Source organism: Dermacentor andersoni, chromosome 10, assembly GCF_023375885.2.
Source record: "Dermacentor andersoni chromosome 10, qqDerAnde1_hic_scaffold, whole genome shotgun sequence".
NCBI classification, from domain to species: Eukaryota; Metazoa; Arthropoda; class Arachnida; order Ixodida; family Ixodidae; genus Dermacentor; species Dermacentor andersoni.
Genome location: NC_092823.1, coordinates 26,197,246 through 26,224,027, shown reverse-complemented (window position 1 = coordinate 26,224,027; position 26,782 = coordinate 26,197,246). Strand labels below are relative to the sequence as shown.

Below are 26,782 nucleotides of genomic sequence, written 5' to 3'. Positions count from 1 at the left end.
ATTCAGGAGGGGTAGGCCGGGAACGTTTCACTTTAACTCTTTCCCTACCGTGAGGAAATAGGTGTTTTTTGTAGGTTACATCAGATATTCTTTTCTTAAGGAACTACTGCACTCAATATTTTATGTAATACATAAACAAAAAGCAGAATGAACGCACTTTTCTCAAATAGAGGTTTTATTAGCGAGGTTTATGTCATAAAAATGATATAAATTGCCAAAATCAATATTCTGGTATAAAACTGTACTACTAAGGAAAATGTAAAAAGAATTATGAGATATACAAAACATATTGCGGTCTAATAGGCACTATATCCCGAAAAATCAGAATTGCACGTTGAACAGGTCTTCTACCACAAAATCTTAACTGTAAGCACTACAGTTGGGCGCGCCATGTGGCGAATCAATTTCTGTGTGTAAAACATCGCAAGAATGTTGCATGTCTTGGAGTAATTTCTTGTTTTCTGCTCGGTTTTCCTGTCGTTGTAGCATTTCTTGCAGTTTGGAGAATTCTCCATCTTGGCAGGCTCTCGAGCACTCCAAACAACAAATACGAGCCGGAACAAGTGGCGAAACTAACTTGACTGCTTCCGTCCATGTTCCGTGCTGGTTTGCATCGTCACAACTCTCAGGTTCAAAATCTGACGAAAGAAGGCAGCATCCCCAGATTCATTGTTGCTCGATCCATGGATAAAATCAGTCGCATACGCAGCGGAATCGCGAGATCTGCGATCTTTCAAAGCACACCCATGCCGCTTCCGGAGGCGGCCGTATTTGATTTCTACTTTGACGACCAAAAAGTGGGGAGCGTGCTCAAAAATCACCGTCTAGAGGGAAAACGCGAACTGCTTAGGAAGGAAACCCCTCCTCCAAGTCCTATCGCGCAGTGCGCCAATGAGCAGTGCGGAAGGTCTCAAAAGCGCCGTTTCAAACCATCGATAGGCGGCTAACGTTTGCAATGGACGTGGTATCGAAGCAAGAATTAATATAAGGGAGGTGATAGTAAAGCGAAAGTTAAAATATTATCAGTTTTATTCATTCATTATAAAAATAATTCCTTAAATATGTATATTATTATTAGTAGTATTCAACACTATACTGTGAGTCTTGACGTGAACGCCAAGGAAAAATGTTAATTTGTAGTGAATACCACCAACGCACATGCCATTCAGCCGATACCTCAAGCCGATGTGCTGAATTACAGATTATCCCGTTAGACCAAGAAACCGTCAGTGGTTTAGATAGCGGTGTTTCATTTGATATCAGGCATTTTGAAAGCTCTACAAGGAAGATCTATGATGGTAGAAAATATTGTTACGTGTGGAAAGACACATTTACACGCTATTTACACTGGAGCCAGGCAGCCAGGCTGACACTCGCTCGTGTCAAGGGCACCGACCAACTTCTTCGTCGTTCTCGCGGCGGCTCGTCTCTTGAGCATCGCTCGATGATATCGTAATATTACCCCCCGGCGGCAAAAGCACCGTCACGGTGCTGTTAAATATCCAAGGTGCACGGAGAGTTGTAGGGCTTGAGTCGGGCTACGTGGACAATGTCACTGGTTGTCACAGCGGAGGACGTAGTGGGCGCGGCTAGAACGATTTCATAGGTGACATCGGTCAGTTTGCGGAGCACGCGATATGGGCCTGTGTAACAGGAAAGCAGTTTTTCACACAGGCCGACTTTACGCGATGGTGACTAAAGAAACACGAGGGCGCCGGGCACAATATGGACATCACGGTGACTGAGGTCGTAGCGTTGTTTGTGCTTGTCTTGAGACACTTGTAGACGACTGCGCGCAAGTTGGCGAGCATGGTCAGCATGGCCAATTACATCACAGGCATAATCGCTAGTTGAAGCTGTGGCGGACGGAAGCACAGTGTCCAGTGGTAGCGTCGGTTCGCGGCCATACAAGAGGTAAAACGGGGAAAAGCCAGCAGTTTCGAGACGGGAAGAGTTGTATGCAAAGGTAATGTAAGGTAGAGCAAGGTACCAGTCACGGTGGTCGTCTGAAACGTATTTCGATAGCATGTCTGTAAGGATGCGGTTCAAACGCTCAGTGAGGCCGTTCGTTTGGGGCGGTAGGAGGTGGTAAATTTATGCTGTATTGAGCAGGCACGCATGATGTCGTCAATGACTGGCCAAAAAGGTGCGGCCGCGGTCTGTAAGCAGTTGACGCGGAGCACCATGCATCAAAATGATATCATGTAGGAGGAAGTCCGCAACATCAGTTGCGGACGGAAGAGCGCGGGTTACGGCGTAGCGGGTCGCGTAGTCCGCAGCTACTGCAACCCACTTGTTTCCTGATGTGGATTCCGGAAATGGGCCGAGAAGGTCCAAGCCGACACGATGGAAGGGCTCGGCAGGGATGTCGAGCGGCTACAGGTAACCAGCGGGGAGCTGGTAAGGCTTCTTGCGTCGTTGGCAAAGTTCACAAGCGGTGACGTAACGTCGTACGGAACGGGCAAGGCCCGGCCAGAAAAAACGGCGACGTACACGGTTATAGGTTCGAGATACGCCGAGGTGTCCTGCCGTTGGTGCGTCGTGAAGCTCTTCGAGAACGGTGCAGCGGAGGTGTTTAGGTACTACAAGCAGGAACTCAGAGCCGTCTGGATGAAGGTTACGACGGTCAGAGTACCGTCGCGGAGGACGAAGAGGCGTTGAGCAGCATCGGCCGGAGAGTGTTCAAAACGGTCGATGAGTGCTCTGATGTAGGCGTCACGGCGTTGTTCGTCGGCGAAATGAAGCAGCTGGGATACAGAGAATACGCAAGAAGCACTGACAATATTGGAGGAGTCAGAGTCGTCAACAGGGTAACGCGACAAACTGTCACCGTCTTGGTGCAGGCGGCCAGACTTGTACACCACGGAATATGAAAATTCCTGTAGCCTCAAAGCCCAGCGACCAAGCCGGCCTGTAGGATCTTTTAGCGATGAGAGCCAGCAGAGAGCATGATGGTCAGTGACGACGGAAAAAGGGCGACCGTAAAGGTAAGGACGGAACTTCGCAACCGCCCAGACAACAGCAAGGCATTCGCGTTCCATAATGGAATAGTTGCGCTGTGATGGTGCTAGGAGTCGGCTCGCATAAGCAATAACGCGATCCTTGCCACGCTGACGCTGGGCTAAGACGGCGCCTACGTCATGACCGCTGGCGTCTGTACGTAATTCTGTACGGGCATCAGGGTCGAAGTGGGCGAGAATAGGTGGCGAGGTTAGAAGAGTGGTGAGACTAGAGAAGGTGGCGGCTTCTGCAGTACCCCACGAGAATTGTACGTCTTTCTTCAAAAGATTAGTTAGGTGCCTAGCAATTGTCGCAAAATCTGGAACAAAACAACGAAAGTACGAGCACAGCCCTACAAAACTCCGAACGTCTGCGGCTGTCTTCGGAACCGGAAACTCTCGGACAGCGCGAGTTTTGTCGGGATCAGGCTGTACTCCGGAAGCGTCAACGAGATGGCCCAGAAGAGTAATTTGTCGGTGGCCAAAACGACACTTTGACGAGTTCTGTCAGCTTCGCCTTTCGAAATACATCAAGTATAGTTGTGATACGCTCAAGGTGAGTGTCGAACGTTGGCGAGAAGACGATGACGTCGTCGAGGTAGCAGAGGAATGTGGACCATTTGAAACCTTGGAGAAAGGAGTCCATCATACGCTCAAAGGTGGCAGGGGTGTTGCATAATTCAAACGGCATTACTTTAAATTGGTATATGTCATCACGTGTGATGAATGCGGTTTTTATTGCGAAAGCAATACTGCTCGAGGTTTCCGCTCTTGGCCGTCGTCCCGGAGAATCCACCATTGACCTTTAGCGTGACCTATGTGTGACGTCATACCAGCTGTGGAAAAGCGGGGCCCCAACTCGGCTCGTCGCGATCGTCCCAGTGAATCCTCCATGCTGCAGCTGCGCGCCGCTGCCGCGAGGGGCGCTCGCTGTACGTGACGTCCTGCCAGCTGTGGAAAAGCGGACCCCCCAACTCGGCTCGTCGCGATCGTCCCAGTGAATCCTCCACGGTATGTCGGATGATGTGTATAAGGTGAAGCTTCTACGATGTGCTGCAGCTAAGAAGCGGTGGCGTGTGGAAGAAACGGATGAAGATCGGGCACAACGTTTAGCTAAACGGCGTGCATATTATGCAGCCAGGCGAATGCGTTCAACATCTCTTGATCTGGGTGCATCTACAAGTATCATGCATGCTCTCAATGCGGACGCGACTTTGGCGACACCTGATCGTTCGACAGCAAGCCTTATGGATGCTTTAAATGGCGACGAGACTGCATCTACACGTTCGATGAGCAGTATGGAACTCTACAACCTGAACAGAAGATTGCTTTCGCAATCCACTAGGCTTAGCCAAGCTAAGCCTCTGCCAATTTTTTCTCTCTGTCCATATAGTCAACAGCAATCTGTCAATATCCCGAACGAAGATCAATATACGAGAAATAGCTGGAACCGTGCAGGCAGTCAAGGACGTCGTCTATATGTGGGAGCGGGTAGACGCCCTTCTTTGTAATGCTGTTCAGGTGACGGTAGTCTACACAGAAGCGCCACGTGCCGTCCTTATTCTTGACCAACACAACAGCTGACGCCCAGGGACTCGAGGAAGCTCAATGATGTTTTTATCGAGCATTTTGTTCACTTCATCTTGAATTACTCGGCGTTCCGACGCAGAAACTCGATATGGTCGCCGGTGAATAGGCGCAGCATCGTTAGTAAGAATCCGATGCTTGACCGCGAGCGTCTGGCCTAAAGGGCGATCGTCGAAGTCGAAAATATCGCGGTAGGACGAATATACTTCTCAAAGGTCTTCAGCCTGCGTAGAGGACAGGTCCGTCGCAACCATTTTCTTTATGTTGGGATCGACGCCCGAGGCTAGCGCGAGGGGCATGCTAAGCTTGCGAGAACCATCGGTCGATAACGCTGCCATATATTGGTCACCGAGACAATCAATGGTCGCAAGGCAAATACCTTGCGGTAGAATTTGCTTTGCCAATCCAAAGTTATAGACAGGCATGCGAGTGTGGTTCGCAGTAATAGTAAGTATACTGTGAGACACGGTGACGTCATACTGTATTGGGATGTCGGGCAGAGGAGCGACCAGGTACTCGCCATCAGAAACTGGTGGGAAAGACGACAGTTCGATGTAGGCTATGGACTTTGGCGGCAGGCGAAGAAAGCCGGTGGGGCGTAAGCGGCAGTGGGGTGCGTCAGAAGGTTCTGCGAGCATCGCCAACTTAAGGCGAAGAGTACTGGAAGAGCAGTCAATAAGAGCAGAATGGGCGGAGAGAAAATCGAGGCCGAGAATAAGGTCGTGGGGGCAATGAGCAATTACAGTGAAGAGTACAGGAGTGTGGCGGCCGGCGATGCTGACACGTGCCGTACACATGCCGATGATAGGCACAGTACCGCCATCCGCAACGCGGCCGACGCGTGCCGACGCTGGGGTGAGGAGCTTGTTCAGTCGTCGTCGGAAGGCAGCACTCATAATAGAAAGATGTGCTCCTGTATCAATGAGTTCCGTGGCAGGATAGCCGTCAACGGCAAGGAGGTTTCGGTTAGTAGGTAACGTGAGCAGAGGATTTGAGGGCAGGGTCGACAACGCAGCTTCACCTCCAGATGCTGCAGTGCCTAGTTTTCCGGCTGGGTCCGGGAGGCGATAGGCGGCGAAGAGAATCGGACGGGTTGGGGCGAACGAGACTGGTGGCGACGAGGTGAGGGCGAGCGGCTGTAGCGAAGGTTCGGAGCAAGGGCATCAGCGGTAGTGGGTTCATGGCGAGTGGCATAGGGTACAGAAGGTCAAAAGCTGCGGGAATAAGTGGCGGCGTAAGCCTGAGGATGTGGTGGCCATCGGCTGTGGCAGTGACGAGCGACGTGGCCGATGCGAAAGCAGTGGAAGCAGATCGGCCTGTCATCAGGGGTACGCAATTCGGACGGGTTGCGGCGAGATGGGGCAGAAAAGGACTGCCGGGGACGAGGAGGCCCGCTAGATAACTGGGGAACGTAGGGTCTAGACGTGAAACACACATTGTTTAGACCCATGTTTTCAAATTCCTGTCTGACGACGGCCTGAGTCATCGCAATGGTGGTTGCGGGCGGATCGGTAGGCGTCGTGGAGAAGGCTGGCGAACAGGCGACCTCGAGTTCGCGGCGAACAATACGGGTGACGTCGTCACAGGTGGTTGTCTGATGCGGTCGACCCTCACATGTCAACGTAGCAGCAGTGTTGGGTAGCCGCGCAATGTGGTGTGAGATACGGCGGCTCTTAGCCTGTTCAAGGCGACGGCATTCTTTTATAATGGCGTCGATAGTCGAGACGTTGCCGAAAACAAGCAAATTTAAAGCGTCATCGGCGATACCTTTTAGCACATGTGCCACTTTATCTGCTTCGGACATATTATCGTCAGCTTTACGGCATAGAGCCAAGACGTCGAGGATGTAGGAAACGTATGGCTCTGTAGCTGACTGAACACGAAACGCAAGGGCCTTTCTCGCGGCAGCCTTGCGCCCAATGGTGTCGCCGAACAGTTCCCGTAGCTTTGCTTTGAAACTGTACCAACTGGTTATTTCGTCATCATGCGTTTGGTGCCACACGCGTGGGGTGCCGCCAAGATAAAAGATGACATTGGCGAGCATAATCGTTGGGTCCCACCTGTTATTAGCACTGGCGTGTTCATAGAGCTTGATCCAGTCGTCGACATTCTGTCCCTCCAGGCCAGAGAACACACCTGGGTCACGATGTGGAGCAACCGTGACGATTGGAGCAGTCGGACAAGCCGAAGCCGTTGCAGAGGCGGGCTCGTCACCGGGAGGCATGGTGACAAGCTCGGTGTGCCGACCACTTCGGAGTTCCGTGGTGAGGACGGGGATCGCTGACCTCCACCAGAATGTTCCTTGTGGAAAGCCACAGTCGAAAGATGCTATTTACACGCTATTTACACTGGAGCCAGGCAGCCAGGCTGACACTCGCTCGTGCCAAGGGCACCGACCAACTTCGTCGTTCTCGCGGCGGCTCATCTCTTGGGAATCGCTCGATGATATCGTAATAATATATATAGCTATAAATGTAGCCTGATGGCACAAGTAGCGTAATATTGTAAAAAAGGAATTTAAGAAAAGGTAGGTTATATGGGATGGACGACAAACCGCTTCTCTTATGCTCGTGGTTGTTTGTAACATATACAACCTCGAGCAGCGTTCTTCATTGTAATTTTTCGCACCGTAAAATGCACACCGCATAACCTTCGTCGCTTACACCTGCAGTCGGTCCTGTGTTCCCAAATGATATCACATAAATGCCTATTAGCGACTGTCGCTGACGTGGAATGTCTATCAGCAGTGTCCGAGGCTACCTTCAAAATTTCATAGAATAACTGAAAAATTGCTATGTATGCCTGCTACTCATCTTCAATGCAAGGAAACCGTTTAGAAATTTCATTTTGCTGCCTGTTTGGGCTCCTCATGGCTGGACGTCAGCTAGCGAGATGTCTTTGTTGCGATTTTCAACTCCAGCTGCTTTTTTTAGCTTCTCTCTCTCCCTTCTACAGCTTTATTACAGTAACAAAAATACTGCCTCGCGGAAGTTGCAAAATAATATTGATTCATTTCATTGTATTTCATCGTGTTAAATTACCTTCTTCAAAATTCATCTTATGGTCCTTCTAATTTGCGCATCTCTTTCTCTCACTCACGCTCTAGTGTTATGTTATATTTTAGTTATATAATGTTCAAAAACCACATGCTGAACTCATAGGAAAAAAAACCGATGTGTCACTATACGGCATTAAAGACACAGGAAAAGAAAACATCAATGGCGGAAAGCTTAACCATATTAATGGTTTGGTGTGCTATGTTGCGTTTAAGGATTGCGGCAGAGAGCGCTTATGTTCGTTTATGGTAAGAATCAGCATTCACGAGTTCCTACAGGTTCTCTTCCGGAATGGCCAGCGTCCGAGAACGTGTAGTTTGTAGGTAGGAAGATAAAATTATGCGACTTTCAACCGCCCACGAAAAACTGCTCTGTAACATGCTGTACAAGCTTCACAAGCGTCTCCTTCAAACAAACTTCTTGGATCGTGCTCACAGCCAAAGTAAGTCCATGTTAATCTAAAAACACTAGTCCGGTTTCTTTTTATGCACCCAGACTACATGAATAACTACGGACCTATTCAGATGCATTCCTTGGGCTTGGGCGGACAGATGCTTTGTACAGACTCCCTGTTTTGTCCTCATCCTTTTTATACGGGAATCAACATCAGCAGCGTCGTTGACTAGCTTCACACACACTAAGTAGATGACTGCAGAGTAAATTCACTCTTCTTTGGGGTACGGCTGGGGCTGAACTCCTGAATTATCAGGAAAGATGGATCGTTCTTTTTTATTTTCTTCCTATGTTCAGCGTTTTGTGCTGACCGTGTTTTGACTTTACTTCATTCCGCACTCTAACATTTTCATTTCTAAGTTTCAACTTCCGAACTGCTAATTACCTTTGTTCCTCTCTCTTCCCTTTACCCACGCTATTCATGGCCCATCTTCCACTGCGGGTACGCACCGTGAACACCCAGCACCACAGCAAGAGCAACGCTCCACAGGGATGTCTACTCAAGCACACATATTTGTGAAACTTCGCGCTCCTTCGTCAATCCTCTATTGAGGATAAGACCCAGTGTTTGGAAACAAAACCCAAAACAATGCGCGCAACATTGCTTCAACTAAGAACGAAGCACCGCTCGGCGCATTCGGCTTTCGGGGCCGTTACAGTCATCGTTAGTATGTGAACTGAGAACCATTCCTCAGGTAGAGGAATGGTTCTCAGTTGGGTATCATACATGACGGAAAACTTAACTGGCCTTTTTACATAGAAAATATTGGAATGAAGGGGACACGAGCAGTAGGTTTAGTACGTAGAATCAGTACACTCTAAAAACAAAGAGAGTTCCGGGCACTCTCTTTGAGGGAGTATCTGCTTGTCCCATATTTCACTCTCTTTTCGAGAGTAGATCGACCTCCTTTGGGAGAGACTAGGACAACTCCTCATGACAGTTTTGCTACTGCACCGCAAGGAAATGCTAGTACTCTTCCGCAGAGTGCTAATACTCTCACCACAGGGGCAATAGTATTCCCCCAGACCGAGTGCTTCTACTCCAAGCCGAGTGTCTCTACTCAGAACAGAGTGCCAGTACTCCTCCCAATAGTGTGAAAACACAATGTAGATCCATGGTCACGTTTGAAGGGAATCGCAATACTTACATGTGGGGAACATTTGATTCCTTTATAAGCAGCTCCTGCACTTATGCTTGGTGAATGGTATATAATCTCTAGTCGCCAAGTAACTCAAATAAAACATTTTCTCTCTTAAAACGCCAAAATCTTTAATGATGAGTCACAAGACAAACTGAATAATAATTTGAGAAACCTTCTGACAAACACATAAATCCAGAGAACAATAATGCCCATGAACTTTAGAACGCATGTTGTAATAAAACATAAGCATATTCTCTAGTTTCATCATTATTACAGTATTTCAGTTCGCTTCTTTTCAAAAATAAAGTATAGAATGGAAAGTTGAACATAGAACAAACATGTGCTAGCTCACAAAGTATTGACACTATGATCGAATAGAAATATGCACCACATTACTGGCCAGCAAACGCATTTCTGACACAATACGCGTGCACTTAAACGGCAGAAGTTACCAGATGAGCTGCTAAGCATGGGGCTGGTAATGTAGGTAAATTGTGCAAGAAACTTTTTTGTGTGCGATACATTAAGAGAGCAGCTCATTTGATAACGTCCTGTACAGCGTATGGATGTCCCTGACTGAGACTACAGTGCATTAAGAAATGTGTTGTATATTCTGATGTGAGGCCGTAGATCTACCTTGCTTTGCTTATATTTCACCTAACGTTATTCATGTATGGGCTGCACTGCGTTGCTTCTAAGTTCGTCTTGTCGTGGTTCTGCAGCAATATCCTGCCCGGTATTGAAGCGGTACTGAGGCATATAATATTTCCCATTCGGTTGGCTTCCTCACGAAAGTAGTTTCTTGATGCTGCTAGGATCCTTCCGTTGCACTTTCTCCCAAATAAAATTAAATTTACCATATTGCATAGTGGGAAGCAAATCAGTATAGAACTGCAAAGAGTATTGACATTAAAATCTTCCGCATAAAATTTCTTGTTATATGTGGTAGCTTTTCATTCCCATTACGGTAAGAATGCTATACCTCTGAGGAGCAGCTTGCATTATTACATGATCAATTATTCTGACTCGTTGAATATGCAAACCAAGATAGTACAGCATGGCTTCAGTTTTGAACCAAATATCAGATGTGATGAATATGATGCATCAAAGGCGACATAAGCATAAGTACAGGCAGGGAAGTGCACGAACATGACAAAGAGGCAAAACATAAAATGAGGATGGCGCGATCTTGTTTTACATATCCCTTCCATGCACGTTGATATTGCATGCGACTATGCATTTACTTGCAGAATGAACCAACTACCTGAAACCAAAGCTTTTTTCCTAGTGAAGTGAACAAGATGTGCTAAAGTAAGAAAAATTACGGCACTTTACAGAATCTTCTAAAAACAAGTACATATGTGCCTAGGAAGATTAATACATCGCCTCACTGCCAACTCTATTTTAAATCCAGAAGAATTATCTCTACAGAAGCCATGAAACTAAGGGGCTTTTGCTTAACACTACATGTTCCCATCCGCCAATTGGTGAACAAATGTTCTACTCAGATGCACTCAGTTCTTTGCATTGAACGCATCTCTACCTCAACTAGCATACTTGGTTGGCAGGTAGATTTCGTCACCCTAATCAAAATATGAAATACCTGCCAAAAGCTAACATACGACTATTTCACTGGAGAAACCACAATTCTACATTTTAAAAATAATTTTCGATTACAAGTGACTCTCCGGCTTCTAAGATGCAAAATGTGCACCACGGTGTACACATTAAAAGGCCTTCATTGCTCCTTGCTTTCGCTTCGGGGTGGCACGAGCGGTTCTAATGAACTGGTTTCGTAAGCATGCACGTAAACGATGACTTTTAAACATGGGATTTTGTTCCCCGAATGCTTTCCCTTTGTGGAACATAAAAGGAAGGCATACTTCTTAAATTATGTGTAAAAATAGATAAAAGGGAAGACATGAAAATCTGTCTGCTTCATGTCAGCATTTAAAATACAGAATCACAGTGGTTTGTATTTGCACCCTTGCATTCACGTGCTGTTAAACGTAAGCTATTAAAGCTGTCAAATGTATGTAAGCACCTAACCAAGCATGAGCTGTTGCTTTTTATAGTGAACACAGGCACCGTGCTCACTGGAAGTATGTATCATGTTACATAGCAGATATGCAATTTCATCGTACCACTATTTTTTGATCACATGGATATATCTGTCGAGAGGCAAGACAAAAAGCAGTCAGCTCTCACAAAACGAATCAGCTTTTCTTAAAACACATTTGTAACTTTTCAATGACACTTGTTCCTTCACTCTTAGGGAAAGTTACACCCTTTGGGGTGTATCTCTGCCACACAACAAGAATCGTCATCTGCCTTCCTTGCGTTTCGTTTCTCGAAAACGCCGCGCCCGCTACTTTCCTGTCGAGAATGCTATGTCATGCTGATAAAGTGTATGCCGTTGGTTACTGGAAAGTACCGGGCTCGCCGCGTTAAAAAAAGGAAATGCGGACAAGACAGTGGACGATTATTGTTGTGTGGCAAAAGGGTGTAATTTTTCTTAAGAGTGTATGCGCCTCCAGAAAACATGCTTGATTTTGACTTTCCCATCAGAGACATTGCATAAATGTACGATGTCATGATGACTACCTAAACACGTGAGAATTTTCATCTTGGTGTGAAATACTGTATTTTGATTTTGTTGACATTTAGTCAAATGGTACACCCATATACCCACATTCTAGTTTTCTTGTCCAAATTGCATGGCCATGTCTTTTCATTCTTTGGCGTGCGCTCCGGTGCACTACGTGAAATCACGCTGGGCTGGCGTTTTGACACCCTTGTGTCCCTGCAGCTGCCCTCTTGCGTTATAAAAAGCGGGTGCCTGAAAAATATCGTGTGCGAAAGTCAACACAAGGAGATGGTGTAAAACAACATCAAGACAGTCAAGGTCGTTGCACTAAAAGAAAGTGTGAGCTCTTATTCTTCCTACTGGAATGCATGCGAAACATCTAAATGACTGCAACAGTCAACTGCTAAACTGACTTGAATATTTAGATTTAAACAAAAAAGAAATAACCGACAGTCACACACTTCATCCTCCTTCAGCACCAATGTTAAAATGCTCCTGTTAATAAATAGAATATTGGTCATTGTCAGATGTCATAAGTCTGTCATTAGTCTGGTGTGTCGCAAACACCACTTGTGACACATCCAAAGCACGTGCCCAGTGTGTCCCCCGAACTAACTCTAGTTGTGCCACTGCTCAAGCCACAATTTGAGGATCATATCTGCAAACATGATGCTCAGCAGGGATGAAAATATGGTCCTCCACTTCAATGGATATGACTGGATGTGTCTATAAGAAAGGCAACAAGGCTCGTTATGGCAAGCTTACCCACATTACAATATGAAACAAGAAAGTTCACTGCGGCCTGCACCTAAGCTCAGTAAAAGGCATGAAGTTATTTTCATATATGAGGTGCGCAATGGAGTTCATCTTTGGCAGACTCGACAACTGCAGCAGTTTGAAATCTGAAGGCATGTAAAAGTTGCAGTTAGACTGCAGTTATTAGTTTATTAGACCAACTCTTTGTTTTGTGTACGATAGACAACTAGTCACACGGACTAAAGCAATTAGTAAAGCAATGAAGGGGGCTAGTTGGTGAACGTTCATGGTTATATTGCGCTCAGTTTTACAAACACGATATTAAGGAAGGACAGGACGTGGACGGATGTAGCGCAAACTACCAACTGTTTAATACTGTTAAAGAACGCGCTTATATACAAGGAGATATGGAGCGGGGGGGGGGGGGGGGGGGGGTTACATATAAGATATGACAAGGTGACGACGTGTGATCATAGTTCGGGTCAGGCATACATTGTTCACATGCACCCGTTCGCCCTGGCAAACTCGACCTCAGCTCGACCGCTACATCCGTCCACGTCCTGCCCTTCCTTAATATCGTGTTTGTGAAACTGAGCGCAATATAACCATGAACCATGGACTAAAGCAACGTTGTACTTTGATACTTTATTTCTCCACTAAAAATATTAAAGCGATAAACACATTTTGATCTGCCATGCAGTAGCAAAATGCACACATTACGCTTGTAACCCCCAGAGGAAGGGTGATTTAGCTGTTCATATGACATAACTCTGAAACGCCAACTGATATTAGCAAATGCACAGGCCCGTCCAAAACAATAAGCATATGCATAGCGCCCCTGCACTTGTAATTCCACACAGCAGCCGTTATGTTCGATGGCTATGCATAACTCGCTGCTTGACAATTCACCGCGTTCATAGACATAAGCACTCTTTCAGATTCTCACCGTGGTCGAAAACCGCAACAGGAGACAAAAAATCAGACATATAACCACACCATTTCAATACATGAGCGAAAACAGTGGTCTTAGGGCTAAACACCAGCAGAGCGATTTAGTGCACGACGGCGACGAGCGACGGCTTCGAGTGACAAAAGGGGCCGTCGCTTGAACAGATCTCTCGGTTCTGCTAAACTAGAAATCGTCGCTCGTCTCCCGGAAGTGCTTGAGCGACTAGCCAATAGCGTGAAGCCGGAACTGGAAGTACAGTACATCGCTCAAGTACTACCGACTGTCGCGCGGAAGCAGCAAACAATTGAATTTTTATACGCGCAAGGATAAGAACCTACTACAAGAACTTCGGAAATATTTTCTGCTACTTTTTACAGTAAATTCATCAACTTAAATTACTAAAGCACACGTAACGCTACTTCCGACTCGTATTTGCAGCCCTCATACCGGCAACACCGGGGAGACGTCGCTCGAAATCGTCGCTCGCACGGAGTACAAGTTGTAGGCGAGGAGCGAACATGACAGCCATCTCCATCGCATCGCTTGTAGCTGTCGCGCTCAAGATCGCTTATATGGGGTTTATACGTTATTCAGCATAAAACATGGATTCCTCGTGCGTTTTCAGTAAGCTCAAGATAAGGCGCCCAACCTCTTGCAGCATGCAGCTGAATGCCTACGGCAGAGTTTCTAACTAGCACTGGTGCTGCACGTACCTTCTTCAGTGGTCGCAGAATACCCATGGGCGATACACTATCATGCGCGCGGCTTATTTATAACGAAAGCATGCCGCCAGCAAAACCACGCGTTCTGTTTTGTGGCTTCTTATTTCAACAGCATTCCGTACACAGCAGACGGCCAAACTGAATAAATTGAAATACACAAAGCGGACGCTAAGCACGCTCCGCATAGGCTAGGAATCATGGGCTGGTGAACAAGCCATTTTAAGCGGCGTCTAGCCTCACGTCTTATTGAGCATACCATTGTTCTGGCAGCGTTCTCGATTTTTAAAGCTCTTACGATAGCGGCAAGAGATAAAATCACAAGCAGTTATCGCGACGACTCGCTTTTTAGATTGACATCGAGACACACAGCGCGCTTGCCTAGTCCGTATTCAATCGCATCGGCTAAACGCCTCGACGACTTCCTGGCGATAGCATGTCATATACGCAGAATGTGCCCTTAAGTGAGAATTCACTTACCGTGGAGGATTTGTTGTTATATCCAACGAATCACAAAGAACTGTCGTGTTTTTCGCGGCGAGCGAGATGGCTAATACACCGTCTACCTTGGATGGCCTTCGTTGCTGCTCGCTGGACGGGTCTTCTTTTTCCAGTGCTGGGCTGTTCCGCGATGTTGAGCGCGCGGGCGCAGTGGAGCAACTCCGAGTGAAAAAGTAGAGCGCTTGCTCCGCGTTCCTTTGAACTGTGGCTGCCTGTTCTCTTAGAAGCAAAACGGTGTGTTGCTTGCTCAGCGTGCGCGAGTGATACATCGCCACCTTCGGAGCCAGCCTCGTGCACTTGAAGCGGAATATTGCGCTACGTTTTGTTTTCTATTGCCGCAAGAGTAGAACGGACACTCTACTTTGTCTCCGGAGGGCAGAGTGAAAAGCACATTTCACTCTCTCCTTGGTGAAGGAGTGAACAATGCATTTCACTCCACTTGACATTTTGCGAGACTAAAAAAACGCTTTCAAGAGTAAATTGGCCGCTTCACTCCTGCGATACTCTCCCTAGTTTTTAGAGTATAACCGGTGTTCTGGGATGCGAAGTGACACACTGATTATGATTTATCGTTCGTATGTACGAGCGATTCCAGAATTTGGCTGTGTTTTGTTCTCCGTAAGTGCAAAATATAACTTAAGACCACGCTCTTCGACTATGTGTACGCCATCCTAAATTCGTTGCTAATGATGTATTATACCAGGAAGACCGCCTACCTACTCTTCAAACGCGATTCCGCATGCTTACGTTTCAAGCCTACTTAAGTGCCTCTACGGCGTGGACAATGTACATTTATTAGTGAACCAAATTCATTTTTGAGACCACGTCGTCACGGTTGCATAACCCACAGGTTGTATTTGTGCAAGCACAGTTAGCACCTTTAAATGTTCGCCTTAGTGAAATAATTACGCTTGATAGGTGTCCAGGGTCGCTCAAAATAGAATTTGCTGACATTTTCCCAAACTATGCGAAATTTCTACCCACAACGTATTTGAATGACCGTTTACAAGAATATTTGGCCCGTTTCAATATAAATGTAATAGTGACTGATGCTTCTTCGTGTGAAGAGAATGCAGGCGTGGTTATCTACGGACCATCCCTCGATTGGTCTTTTTCACTTCGCCTAACAAATTACACATCAATATTTCATGCCGAACTTCTGGCAATAGTTTTTGCCTTGCGAAAATTACCCCTTCAAACTGCAAACGTTATTATCGTCACGGCTTCTCTATCCGTATGCAGTGCGCTTAACGCGTCTACAAAATCGACAGCATTGAAGACGCTTTATACATTAGCTCCGCCCCACTTAAGTTTATTTCATCTAGTATGGGCCCCTGGCCACCAAGACATTGACATTAATGAAATAGCCGATTTCTTAGCTCCAGCTTCTTTAACAGTTCCGGTAATATCTGTGCTGCCGGGAACTGCGCACATCACTGCATCCAGATATAGGCCATTTTCTTTGAGCGAAGATATAAAAGCCATGTCATTAGCAAAATCTACAAATTTTTTGCACCTAAATTATTCTGGGAACCGGCAATGGTGTCCTAACCGGAAATTCGAAGTTTCATTTACTAAGCTGCCCCCGTTGCCGTATTCCAACATCTAATTTTTACTTGAACAGATGTGGTCTGGCGATGTCCTATCTATGCTACCTCTGCCATGGGCCGGAATTCATAGATCATCTTTTAGTATCGTGTCGGCAGTTTTCGATTAATTGAAAACGATGTCTAGAAATTTCGCTTCAAAATTTAGGATTGCCTCTAAGCAGTACTGTTATACTCTCCTTTGGAGCAACAGTATTGCGATACAGCCACAGGAACGTTTGTCTAGCCATTTATAATTATCTATGTGGCACAGAAGGAATGCCTTGCTAATATTTCATAGTTTCCTCAGTTGATTTAGTTCTACTTCAATTTAGAAAATTCAAAAAGTAAAAGCACAAATTCACAGTTTAAATGTTACTATTATTATTATTCAATATTTAACTTTCCCATGTTTACGTATATCCTTTATTGTATGTATTTCCATAACAACTTTTTCTTTTTTAGTGTTCCTATGAACGCAAGGCTGACTATAGTATTGATCACAGCTTTATTTCACGTATTCACAGCTTAGTTTTCACCTTGGGTTATACATTTATTTTCTTTCTTGTGTTACCTATTATTTACGAATTTATTTTATTTCTTCAATAATATTCCCACCCGATTCGTGGTCTATCCCCCATAGTGGCTTTGTTCCATTAATTGAGGCATCATCATCATCATCAGAGCCTCCTAATTCTAAGGTTGGAAGAGGAAGTTAAAGACGACGGGATTGTGCACAGTCTTCAGAAAGCCCGTCGATTTGTCCTTGCAGGTTCAAAATAGCCCAAAATGCGCAGGTCCTCTGATTCCGACAGCAGTAACCTCAGGGAGCCCCGCGATGCGTCAAAGGGAGCCGCAAACAAGTGAGTCATTGTTGATGCCCCAAATTGTGTTATGCCATTACGCGTCATGCGTTGTTTAGACAACATGCGACGAAGTAAATTTCCTCGCAATGTGGTAACGTTCCCGGCCGCAGTTTTTGCAACATGAGAGCAGAACCGGGCCACTGTAACGGCTGTGTTCCATTGTGCTCTTCTGTTTTACGCTTAGCCAGTCGTTGTAGTGGCTCCTGTAGCGTCGTGCCCATAGCGGGCGGACGGAGGGGCCTAGCGTCTGGGAGGACGAAGCACGGAGCATAGAGAAAGACATTCAACGAAAGTGGACACTCCTATAGATCGCAGCGGCCGAACTTACTGTAGCGCACCAAGAGGATGGGATTAACACCTGCCCGTTTCGGCTTTGGGCGCTCGCGTTTTGAGCGCTTGCTAGCACGCGTTGCGCCGACTGCGCTAATCGGCGCGGCAATTTTCTTTCATTTTTGCTTCTGCTGCTCAACCGCGTGCGTTATCAGTGCGCGATCGCTTTGTTTAGTACAAACGATTAGGAACGATCTTTACAAGCCTCCGCCGAATCTGTGCCACGTGTAATTTCATAAAGCAGACGCAAGATGCCTTGTAAATCAGGCAATGTTTATTTTGCTCTATATAGAAGCTCCTTCCGGGCTTTTTTGTGCGTTCATTCAACGTTGTGGCACCAGGTAAGCAGCAGTACTTCTCGTTCAAAGCTCCACCGGACGGCATCAGCTGAAAAAATGACAAGCATGTGTCATTTTGGTGTGTAGACCATATAGGAATACTGCGTGTAGGGGCCAAGCGTGCGAAAGTTGTCAATGGGCGGCACTACAAACCAAAGCAATTCGCTTCTACGTACACATGGCGTAGAAAATGCCCTAGTCATCCCAAAATATCATAAAATATGAAAACGTCTAATTTCAAGCATTCCCAATTACCGGTCATTATTTTCTGCACTCTAAGAGCACAAATAAAGGGGTGACCGCTTGTTTCCAAAGCAAATTGGCAAACAGCCGACGCTCGACGGTGAACTACATACACAGAAGTGGCCACAGGACAAGCTCTCAGCCAGACGAAGCTAGACGCTGGCAGAACTCTCCCTGCTCGCACGCAAGACAAATTCGTGGGTGCAAAACTTGTTTTCAGTCGTTCGGGAGACACAATTTCTATGTTCTTGGTCATTGAATTCCTCGGCGTTATCTTTTCCGTGTTCTCGCGGAGCAAGCAACGCACTGCACTGTTTTCCCTCCTGGGAATCACTCGTCGCGTCTTCGACAAGCGTGAGTACCCAAAGAAGGTTTATGTTGTTGCAGGCCCACAAGAAGCGCCGCAAACTTGTCCCACTGAGATTCAGCACCACGCCAAACTTACTTTCTCACCACGACCGAGCTGCTTCTCGCCAACTGCGTCACAACGCCAGGCGCGTTGAGCGCATCTCAAAAGTATCCCCAAAAGTAACAAGATTACTACAATGTTTGGGGCCAGGGAATGCGCCAGGATTTGTCCCAGTAAGGTTGAGTACACGCGAAACTAGCGGTGCCAGATGGCCGAGCTGCCTTTCGCTAACCGCGTCACAAGGCCCGGCGCGGCGAGCGTGACAAGAACTACCGAGAAAGGTAAAATAACGTTAGGGCTTACAGAAAGCGTCGCAAACATCTCCGAGTACGAGTCATTAGCTCAAGTTAACTAAGCCAAGCTGTTTTTCGCTAACTGCCTCACAAGTCTCGGTTCGGTGCCGTTCAAGCCTAAATCGCTTGAAATGCGTCGCAGACTTTCAAACAATATTTCTCACCTTGCCGTGGTCCACTAGTGCAGTGGCGCCGTGTCGAACTGCACAAGGAACGCAAGGGTACGCCGGGAGTCCAACAAGCAGGCTACTTCCAAAAGAAACAGGTTGCCGTACAGGTGAACTTCACATGCGCAGCCGGCCTCGATCGCTTCAGTGGCGTGTCTGGCGTATGGCGCATGCATATGGTGCGTCTGGCGTGCCGCTAGCTTGTTACTAGGTAACGCTCGAAAAATAACTTGCAAAGTATAGGTTCATTTATGCGAAAACCTTTTTTTAGTTTTAGCGGGAAATAATAAAACATAAAATGTTGCCTAGGTTGAATGTACATTCTTTTTTCCGATGCTCGCGTCAGCTAACGGATGGCATTGCCACTAGGCGCGACGTGTTTTATATTGCCAATTTTCGCCGAGTGCCCCTCTTGTTGAATTTCTTTCTCTATGAAGTGAGGTTGGCGGAGACGCTTCTCTTGGGTGAGAGGGTCTGGAAAATGTGGCGTGTATTCAGCTTAAATAACATTTTCAGACCAACTTGCACCATGCCATGCGCTGTTATACAGGTGCCGCGATCACGCCTGATTAGCCTAATGAATTCTTGCCAACGCACAGACATGGAGATCACGGATCCATCATGCGGACATTGCAGATAACAATGGGATAGGGAGTGCTATTTGTGACACCAGAGGACACGACGAGACAACATCGTCTCCCCATGGGAGAATTATTGCTTCCATATAGCAATTTACATATATTTCAGATATCAATGAACACGAAGAACTATTCATTGGAAAATGCACACATTTTGCTCATATAATGTACCGCGTCTAAGAGTGAGTTACTTCTGTAGTAATAAGAAAGGGGGTTATGCAGCTCAGATGTGTGCCGTAGGTATACGCAGTGCACTTCCCATTATTAAGCGACAGTTGTCATGACATTTGAACAAATACTAGCACAACCATGTGCTGCAGAGACTGTTATGCATGAAGATTACCTGTAATATACATGGGCTAGAACTGAGCCTCTGTGCGTACGATCATCAACAGTTCACTGCGGAACAACCCAGAGCTGCGCTTCATAAGCGGCTCTTCGCAATATATAATTAATATGCAGACGAGCTGAAACATTCACCTACTTAATATACATATGAGAATTCCGTTGTCACCAGTAAGGCACAGTGTAAAAAAATGCAGAGCTTGCATCTTTCGCCCGGAACTTCATAACTTTACGCAAAATGAAAGACCCATGCACGTAGAATAATTCAAAAGTGTAAAACAATAAACATGCACGATACGAAACTGCAAATGTGAAAAAAATGTTCTGCACACTCGTCAGCATGCTAAGGACACAACAGGTAATGAAGAAAATGTAATGAATAAACTGCCACTCTGAGCAATATTCACACTGCACACTTCAGGCATGTCTACTGCGGCTATACTGCAAGGCCTCAAAGAAGTAGGGCAGCAGGAGACGACACATGCTGTATCAGTCTATGTCACATAGTCTCGAAGCCAGGCCGGAGCTTTTCGTGTCCCCTGTGGTTTACTTGCAGTATTACTTAGAGAGTCGCGACAAGTATCCCGCTTTGAAGTCCCGTTCCCACCATTTCCATCTCCTGTGTTGAAACACTGTACGTTTCTCTATGCTGAGGAGGGTTGATCCTGGGGAACGTCTAACTCTCCCTCTGGATTGGGTAATGCTTTTGCCTATGTGGAATCTGTCTGCACAGAATACCTGGCCAACTGCTTACCTGTTGTTGAAGTATTGAAATTATTGACTAAGTCAACGTCAGAGAGTAAGTAATCTCTGTCTGATACCATCCCATAGCCATCTGTCGCTGGATGAAATGTTTAAACGAATACATGTTACCTTTGATGCGTTCCCTTTATTTCCATCGCTTAGCAGAACTGTAGGACTAACCTTTTCCTTGACTGCAAGTGGCTTACTGTAGTTGAACGACCATCCCTTATGAAGTATTACTCTAACCGCATCGCCTACTTTGATCTGAGTCGGTTTGCCCCTGTACGCTCATCCACAACAGCTTAGCCTGGTCCTGCTTTTGGGTCACCTTTTGTCTGACTTCAGTAGCAGCCTCCTTGCGGACCATCACGAATACGTCCTCATTTTGCAGTCGGCGTAACTTGTTGGCGACTTGTTGCGGTAGCCGCCACAGCATGATGGACACCGGCACGATGCAATGTGGCCGTGTGGTCCGGTGGATCCAGTCCTTAACGAGCCCAAGGTCGCAATACAAGAGATGCTCGTACCCCAGATTTACGCCTGCAGGAACTTGGGCAGATACATGAGTCGCCAATCGACACGTTAACGTTGTGCCCAAGTTGCTGGATAGCGTCGAGGCGCAATTGTGAAGACCAATGTGAGGTCACGTAAAATCTGACGCTGGCTTGTTTACCTTGGTGTTGAACATATGTTTGAAAACTGGCAAGTATCTCAATGTGCCCTTTGACGAAGTTCCATCGAAGTTTTCAAAAGTTGATACTTCTGATCGAAGAACTTGTTGAAGTCCTTCGTCATGAGTGACGCGATAGCTCGAGCATCCACTAGAAGCTGCACGTGTTTGTTGTGACCAGTGACCACTGAAACGCTTAATTCCCTGGTGCTTGGAAGTGTTCACAAAGGGAATCGATGCGGCTTGGATATCTGCTTGCACTGGAGCACATTTTGAACTGGCGATGTGCCTTGTTTCTTCTTCCGACACACGGTAACTAGGGGGTGTATTCCGTAAGAGTCCACCTAGTGGACTGTCCATCTCGGCCGCTGCTGATTGGACGCAGATGTACCAGCGAGGAGGAGACCAGCGGCCCCAGACAATCACCAGCGGCCGAATGAGAATGTCCACTACGTGGACTCCTCCAAAATACCTACCCTGGTGTCCCTGCATTCTGCAGAAGTTGTAAGTTTTGTTCCTGGCCGGACAATTTCTTGAAGACGCTAAGGCTCCAAAGTCGCCACAGTGGTAAACTGGACGGATTTGGTCCGTAGAACTTAAACGATTTTCGTTCGTCCGTTTATCCTTGGTTCGAACGCCATCCTGCTGACGCGTCGGGCAGGTGTGCCAGCAGGCGTGGCCATTTTAGGTACGCCGTCCCGTCCTTCCGGTTGGTAGGTCTTGGCCATCTTGACCCGGACCCCGCGTCGCCGTGCTGAGCGCTGTTGGCGTTGCCGCATGCTTGGCGCTTGACGCTCTCGGTGTAGCAGAACGCTTGGTTAGCCTTCTGCATCGCTTCCAACACTTGACCGGTTTCTTCGTCCTTATCCAAGGGCAGATGTTCGCTGCAACATGGTAACTTGCTTCGGTCATGTGGGTTCATGACTCCATCAATTATTTGTTCTCGGATCCAACCGACGTACGTAGCGCTGAATTTGCGAGCGAGTGACTTCTCTTTGAGGGCCGTGAAGTATTACATGAAACTCTCTCCTGGCAACTACTGTCGGCTTGTGAAAAAATGTCTCTCCGCCAAAATGTTTGTAATGTACGAGTTTACGAGATCGAAGAGTCTGAATACACTCTTGTAATCGCTAGACGTAGCCGTCGCCTCCGTAGATGACGTAATGGTCATCTAGGCCACATTTCGTCCACCTTTTGCAGTTGTAGTTGTTGATTGGGCTTCAACTTGCTCTTCAGCCTCGAAATATTTCCGCTGGCCTTCCCTGCCCAATACGCTGATGAGCAGCAACGCTGGACGGTCGTCATTCCATCCGCTCTAGCCGGCCGCCATCAGGTGTACCTGTAAAAAATTTTGCCCTCTGTACCACGGATGTAAGTTGTGGAACGGAGGAAGGTTTGCCAAGAGGGACGTCATGCCTTGGCGTTGCATGTCGAAGTAGGAATAGGCAATCCGAAGGACGAAAGCTATATGGCGACGCCGAAGATGGCTGTAAAAGAAGCAAGAAGGCCTAGGCCGGTGCCAGCTGAAACATTAGCAGAGACATCGGAGTCATGCGCGGAAGTAGTAGTGAAGTGACGTAGATAAGTAACCTTGTCACTTAAGAGATTTGAGGCATGGCAGATTCTTCTTAGTACTGGTCATCCTTCTGTAGCGTCGTACCAGAAGCAGACCAACGGAGAGGCATAGCGTTTGGGAGGATGACGCAGTGCAGTTGCGGAGGCGATTCTTCCCTGTGACGTGGCCTGACAAACGTGGCGTTTATTCGACTTCTATAGCATTTGCAGGAGAGGTTGCATCACGCCATTGGCTGTTACACTAGTGACTTGATCACAACTGACTGGTCGTACACAGGTGGCCTGGTCACGCCGGACTGGCCTAACGAATTCATACAAACGCACGGACATGGAGATTGCGGCTCTACCATGCGGGCCCTCCATACAACAGTGGCAGCGTGGGATATTTATGACATCAGATGACAGCACGGCACAACAGCTCCCTGCCGACATTATCACTCACATCGTCTGGCATTAACGCTAAATGACAAGAAAGAAACGGAACCAAGCGAAAGGAATCTAGGTTATACCTGAGTAAACAAAATCCGTATTGCCGAGTATAAGGGTACTGGCGTGATGTGCAAACAGGCCAAACGCATGAGTTCGAATGAAATTAAAATAATAAAATAGCGTATCAAAGCAAACGTGAATGCCTCGTGTTATGAGACCAAGAGGCTTGACTAAAGCTTCACCTTGACGGCCAAAGTAGGGACCATCGCGTAAAGTAATCAACAGGACGAGAGAAGGCAATCTAGTGCATGTAGATGACCATGTACTCATACGGCCAGTTTCGAACAAAGTGTCATCGTTAAATGTTATCAGCACAGCCCGAAGCACGCGGTTTGCACGTTCTAGACAAGTGTATTGACCCCTGCACGCAAAGAAACACCATTCTTCTCATTACGTACGCTCCGTACGCTATAAGGTTTTTGTGGCCTACGTATGCTATTTGGCGAGCTTAATATGCGTAATGCTTACGTACGCTACCAAATTGCGTTCTCAAAGTCAGTGGCACCCATGTCTGTTGTCTCACTGCGAATAGTGCGAATACTTCTTGCTCTTGTTTATAGGGAATAAGTGATGAAATAAGCTTGCATTTAATCTCAACTAAACTGAAGTCTGGTTATGAGTGCCAGCGTAACCAGCCAGCTTAGCGCTGCTTTCAGCTGGAAATGAATAAGTAAATAGTGATTCATTCGCGTTAACACGCGATGTTCCGTTGTTCTGGCTGTCTACAGGGCCGCTGAAATAGAAAAGAGGGCGCACGTTGCGCCAACTGTGCTGTTTTGCAGCAACGGATCTTGCGCTAACATAATACAAGGTTTTCTTAAGAGTAGTTCTTTTAGCGGTAGAGTGCTTCAGCGAAGCGTACACCTTAATGAAGCAATCCCTATTCCGGTACCGAATACATAAAGGACGCAGGCGAGCACGAGATTGCTGATGGCGGCAATTGCAGTTATTTGGAAAAAAACTTCGAAGGGTTTCGCCCCTCTTCTGCGAAACATAAAAAGCCGGAATATTTGTGCGTTGTCATTAAGATGATAAGACGTTTACACCAGCATTTATTTCAGACACCCTGCCGTTCATCGCGTTATCACTGCATTGGTAGACGGGAGAATCTCGATGTGCTACGCGAAGCTTATTTGTGTGGCTTGCGCCTAAGCTGGCAAAGTATAGCCATGGTTAAATGAATGCAATGTAACAACCCTGGAATAAATTATCTTTAAGATGTTATGAATGCCCACTCACTTTTTATATTTAGAAAGGTAGTCCTTCCAAGTGATTAAAAAGGATTATATATCGTGCTTTTTTCCGATAAGTGCTAACAAATCGTCTGGTTATGTTGACTTAATAACCGCATGGTTGAGTTTTTCTTCAGAAGACCACTCAACAGAAGGATAAGTTAGAGTGCATTGGAAATTACTTTTCCGCAACGTCGAGAAAGGTACGCTAATGGCGACATGACAAGCACTTAAGCAAGAAAGCGCGCATAAACAAAATATGTCATGACAGACGTATTGTGGTGATGAACTTTCTCGACGACTCCTATGACCGAGTTAATTGTTATAAGTCATGGTGGAGTCCACTCTACTATAATACAGCGAGAGAACGACATTTGTATGTTACAATAAATTTTAATTAACCACAGTGGGCGAAATTCAGAAACATACTATGAAATCTGTGACGTCACAGTGACGTATCGGCGTGGTACTTACAACAAGACATTTTAAAAATAATCTTTCACCTTCATTTCTCTTTCATTGTATGTTGTATTAGAAAAAGAAATTTGTGGAACTAAAATTTAGAAAAAATACTTTACGAAACGATGTTGATATGTGTTTTTCTATAGCGCCGCCATTAAAGTTCACGCTTTAACGGTAGACCTTAGTAGACTATACGCGCATGCTACATGTTCGCATTATACAACATATGGCGAAGAGGCTGAGGAAAAGGTGCTGTCGACAAGTACCGATAGTTTGACTTGAGCACCTACTCGTCTCTCCATGCAGGAATGGGTGGTGGATGAACTTCTTCATGTGGACGGTGATCCTCGGGCTCGTTGTCTTCGCCGTCGTCTACGTCTGCGTCCTATACTGTAAGCGAAAAAAAAAAAACGGACCCCACTAATTAAATTTTTGTGTATTCATTCAAATACTAGAGATATACTCGCAACCCCACTTTTCGCAACAATTCGGGGGCTCATTAGTCTTCCGGCCTCATTAGTCTTCCGGCGAACCAAATCTGCAGGAAACTTATTCCACTCATTAATGGTCCTTGTGAAAGCCTATACATAAATTCTTGGTGAATACGTCAAGACAGGGCCGTGCACTGCCTGGAATAAAACAGGTCACAGTTTCGCCCTACAGGCTAAGCACATTTATTGCGATAGCTCATCGTTAGACAGATATAGAAAGTAAGGTTAGTCGTTGTATCAGCTATAAAAACTGCTGGAAACATTCGCTTACTAACGAAATTAAGAAGCACGTCTTCCCCCCCACACAAGGAAATACGAACGCAGCTCACTCGCTGAACGCGGACAATAACTCTTAGAAAGCTGGCACGATAAAGAGTGGCATCAGCGGCGAGCGAATGTTCCTTCGTGCTGCCTTTGACATGAAAGGGAACAAGGCTTACGAGAACACAGCGCACACGAAGCCATCAGCTATCTCCGGTCGGCTTGCCTTCGAACTAAGCACAGATTGCCTCCAAGAACGCGCACGTTTGTGCTCCGCTACCGCAGCTGGAGTAGTAAAAGAGATGCGCCCTAACCGAAACCCTTCCCCCATTTCTAGCCTGTGCACATCTCCCTAATCACCCCGTTGCATGCGTGAGAAGACGACGCGCATCCTCGCCGCCTTCCTCCATTGCGAGTCCGAGAAGCTACCAATGCAGCAAGCCACCATCGTTCTCGGCTCACCCTCGCAAGCTTTTGCTCGCGCCCGCAGCATCCGGTGCCCTGCCGCGATGTTATTGCACTTAGACTTAATACGGAACATCAAGGTGATGGCGATGGCGACGCCAACGATAAAATTTCGCCTGGAGTGTCCATGTGATTGCTATCGCGCTAAACGTTTCACTTCAGTGCGCAATTAGAGAGTATAACCTTGATGTATATTCTTATCAGTGTATGTCTGAGCAGGCTGTCGGCATTTTTTGTGACTGTCTGATTAATGACAATTGGTGCCCTGTTCTTGCTTGTTCCAAACCTGATCTATCATACGAGTCATTCATTGCTACGGTAAAATGAATCAATGAAAAGCGTTTCCAATGGAAAACAACCGTTGTTAACGTCAAATTACGTACGCCGTGTATAGCTCCTGAACATGTAAAGAGGATTAAGCCCAAGTGC

The 26,782-nt window shown here is 46.5% G+C and overlaps 2 protein-coding genes across 2 annotated transcripts in view; one reads left to right on the top strand and one right to left on the bottom strand.

Moving 5' to 3' along the window:
- The window catches only part of LOC126519083 (sulfate transporter-like), a 138,734-nt gene extending 113,227 nt beyond the window's left edge, over nt 1-25,507 (bottom strand). The window contains exon 1 of the mRNA XM_055065264.2: nt 25,427-25,507. Within this exon, the coding sequence (XP_054921239.1) occupies nt 25,427-25,469 (43 nt within the window). The 5' untranslated portion in view covers nt 25,470-25,507. The remainder of the gene's footprint in view (nt 1-25,426) is intronic.
- Nucleotides 16,918-26,782, top strand: part of LOC129381959 (uncharacterized) — a 38,095-nt gene continuing 28,230 nt past the window's right edge. The window contains exons 1-2 of the mRNA XM_055065265.1: nt 16,918-17,198; nt 25,443-25,528. Coding sequence (XP_054921240.1) covers nt 17,125-17,198; nt 25,443-25,528 — 160 coding nt within the window. The 5' untranslated portion in view covers nt 16,918-17,124. The remainder of the gene's footprint in view (nt 17,199-25,442; nt 25,529-26,782) is intronic.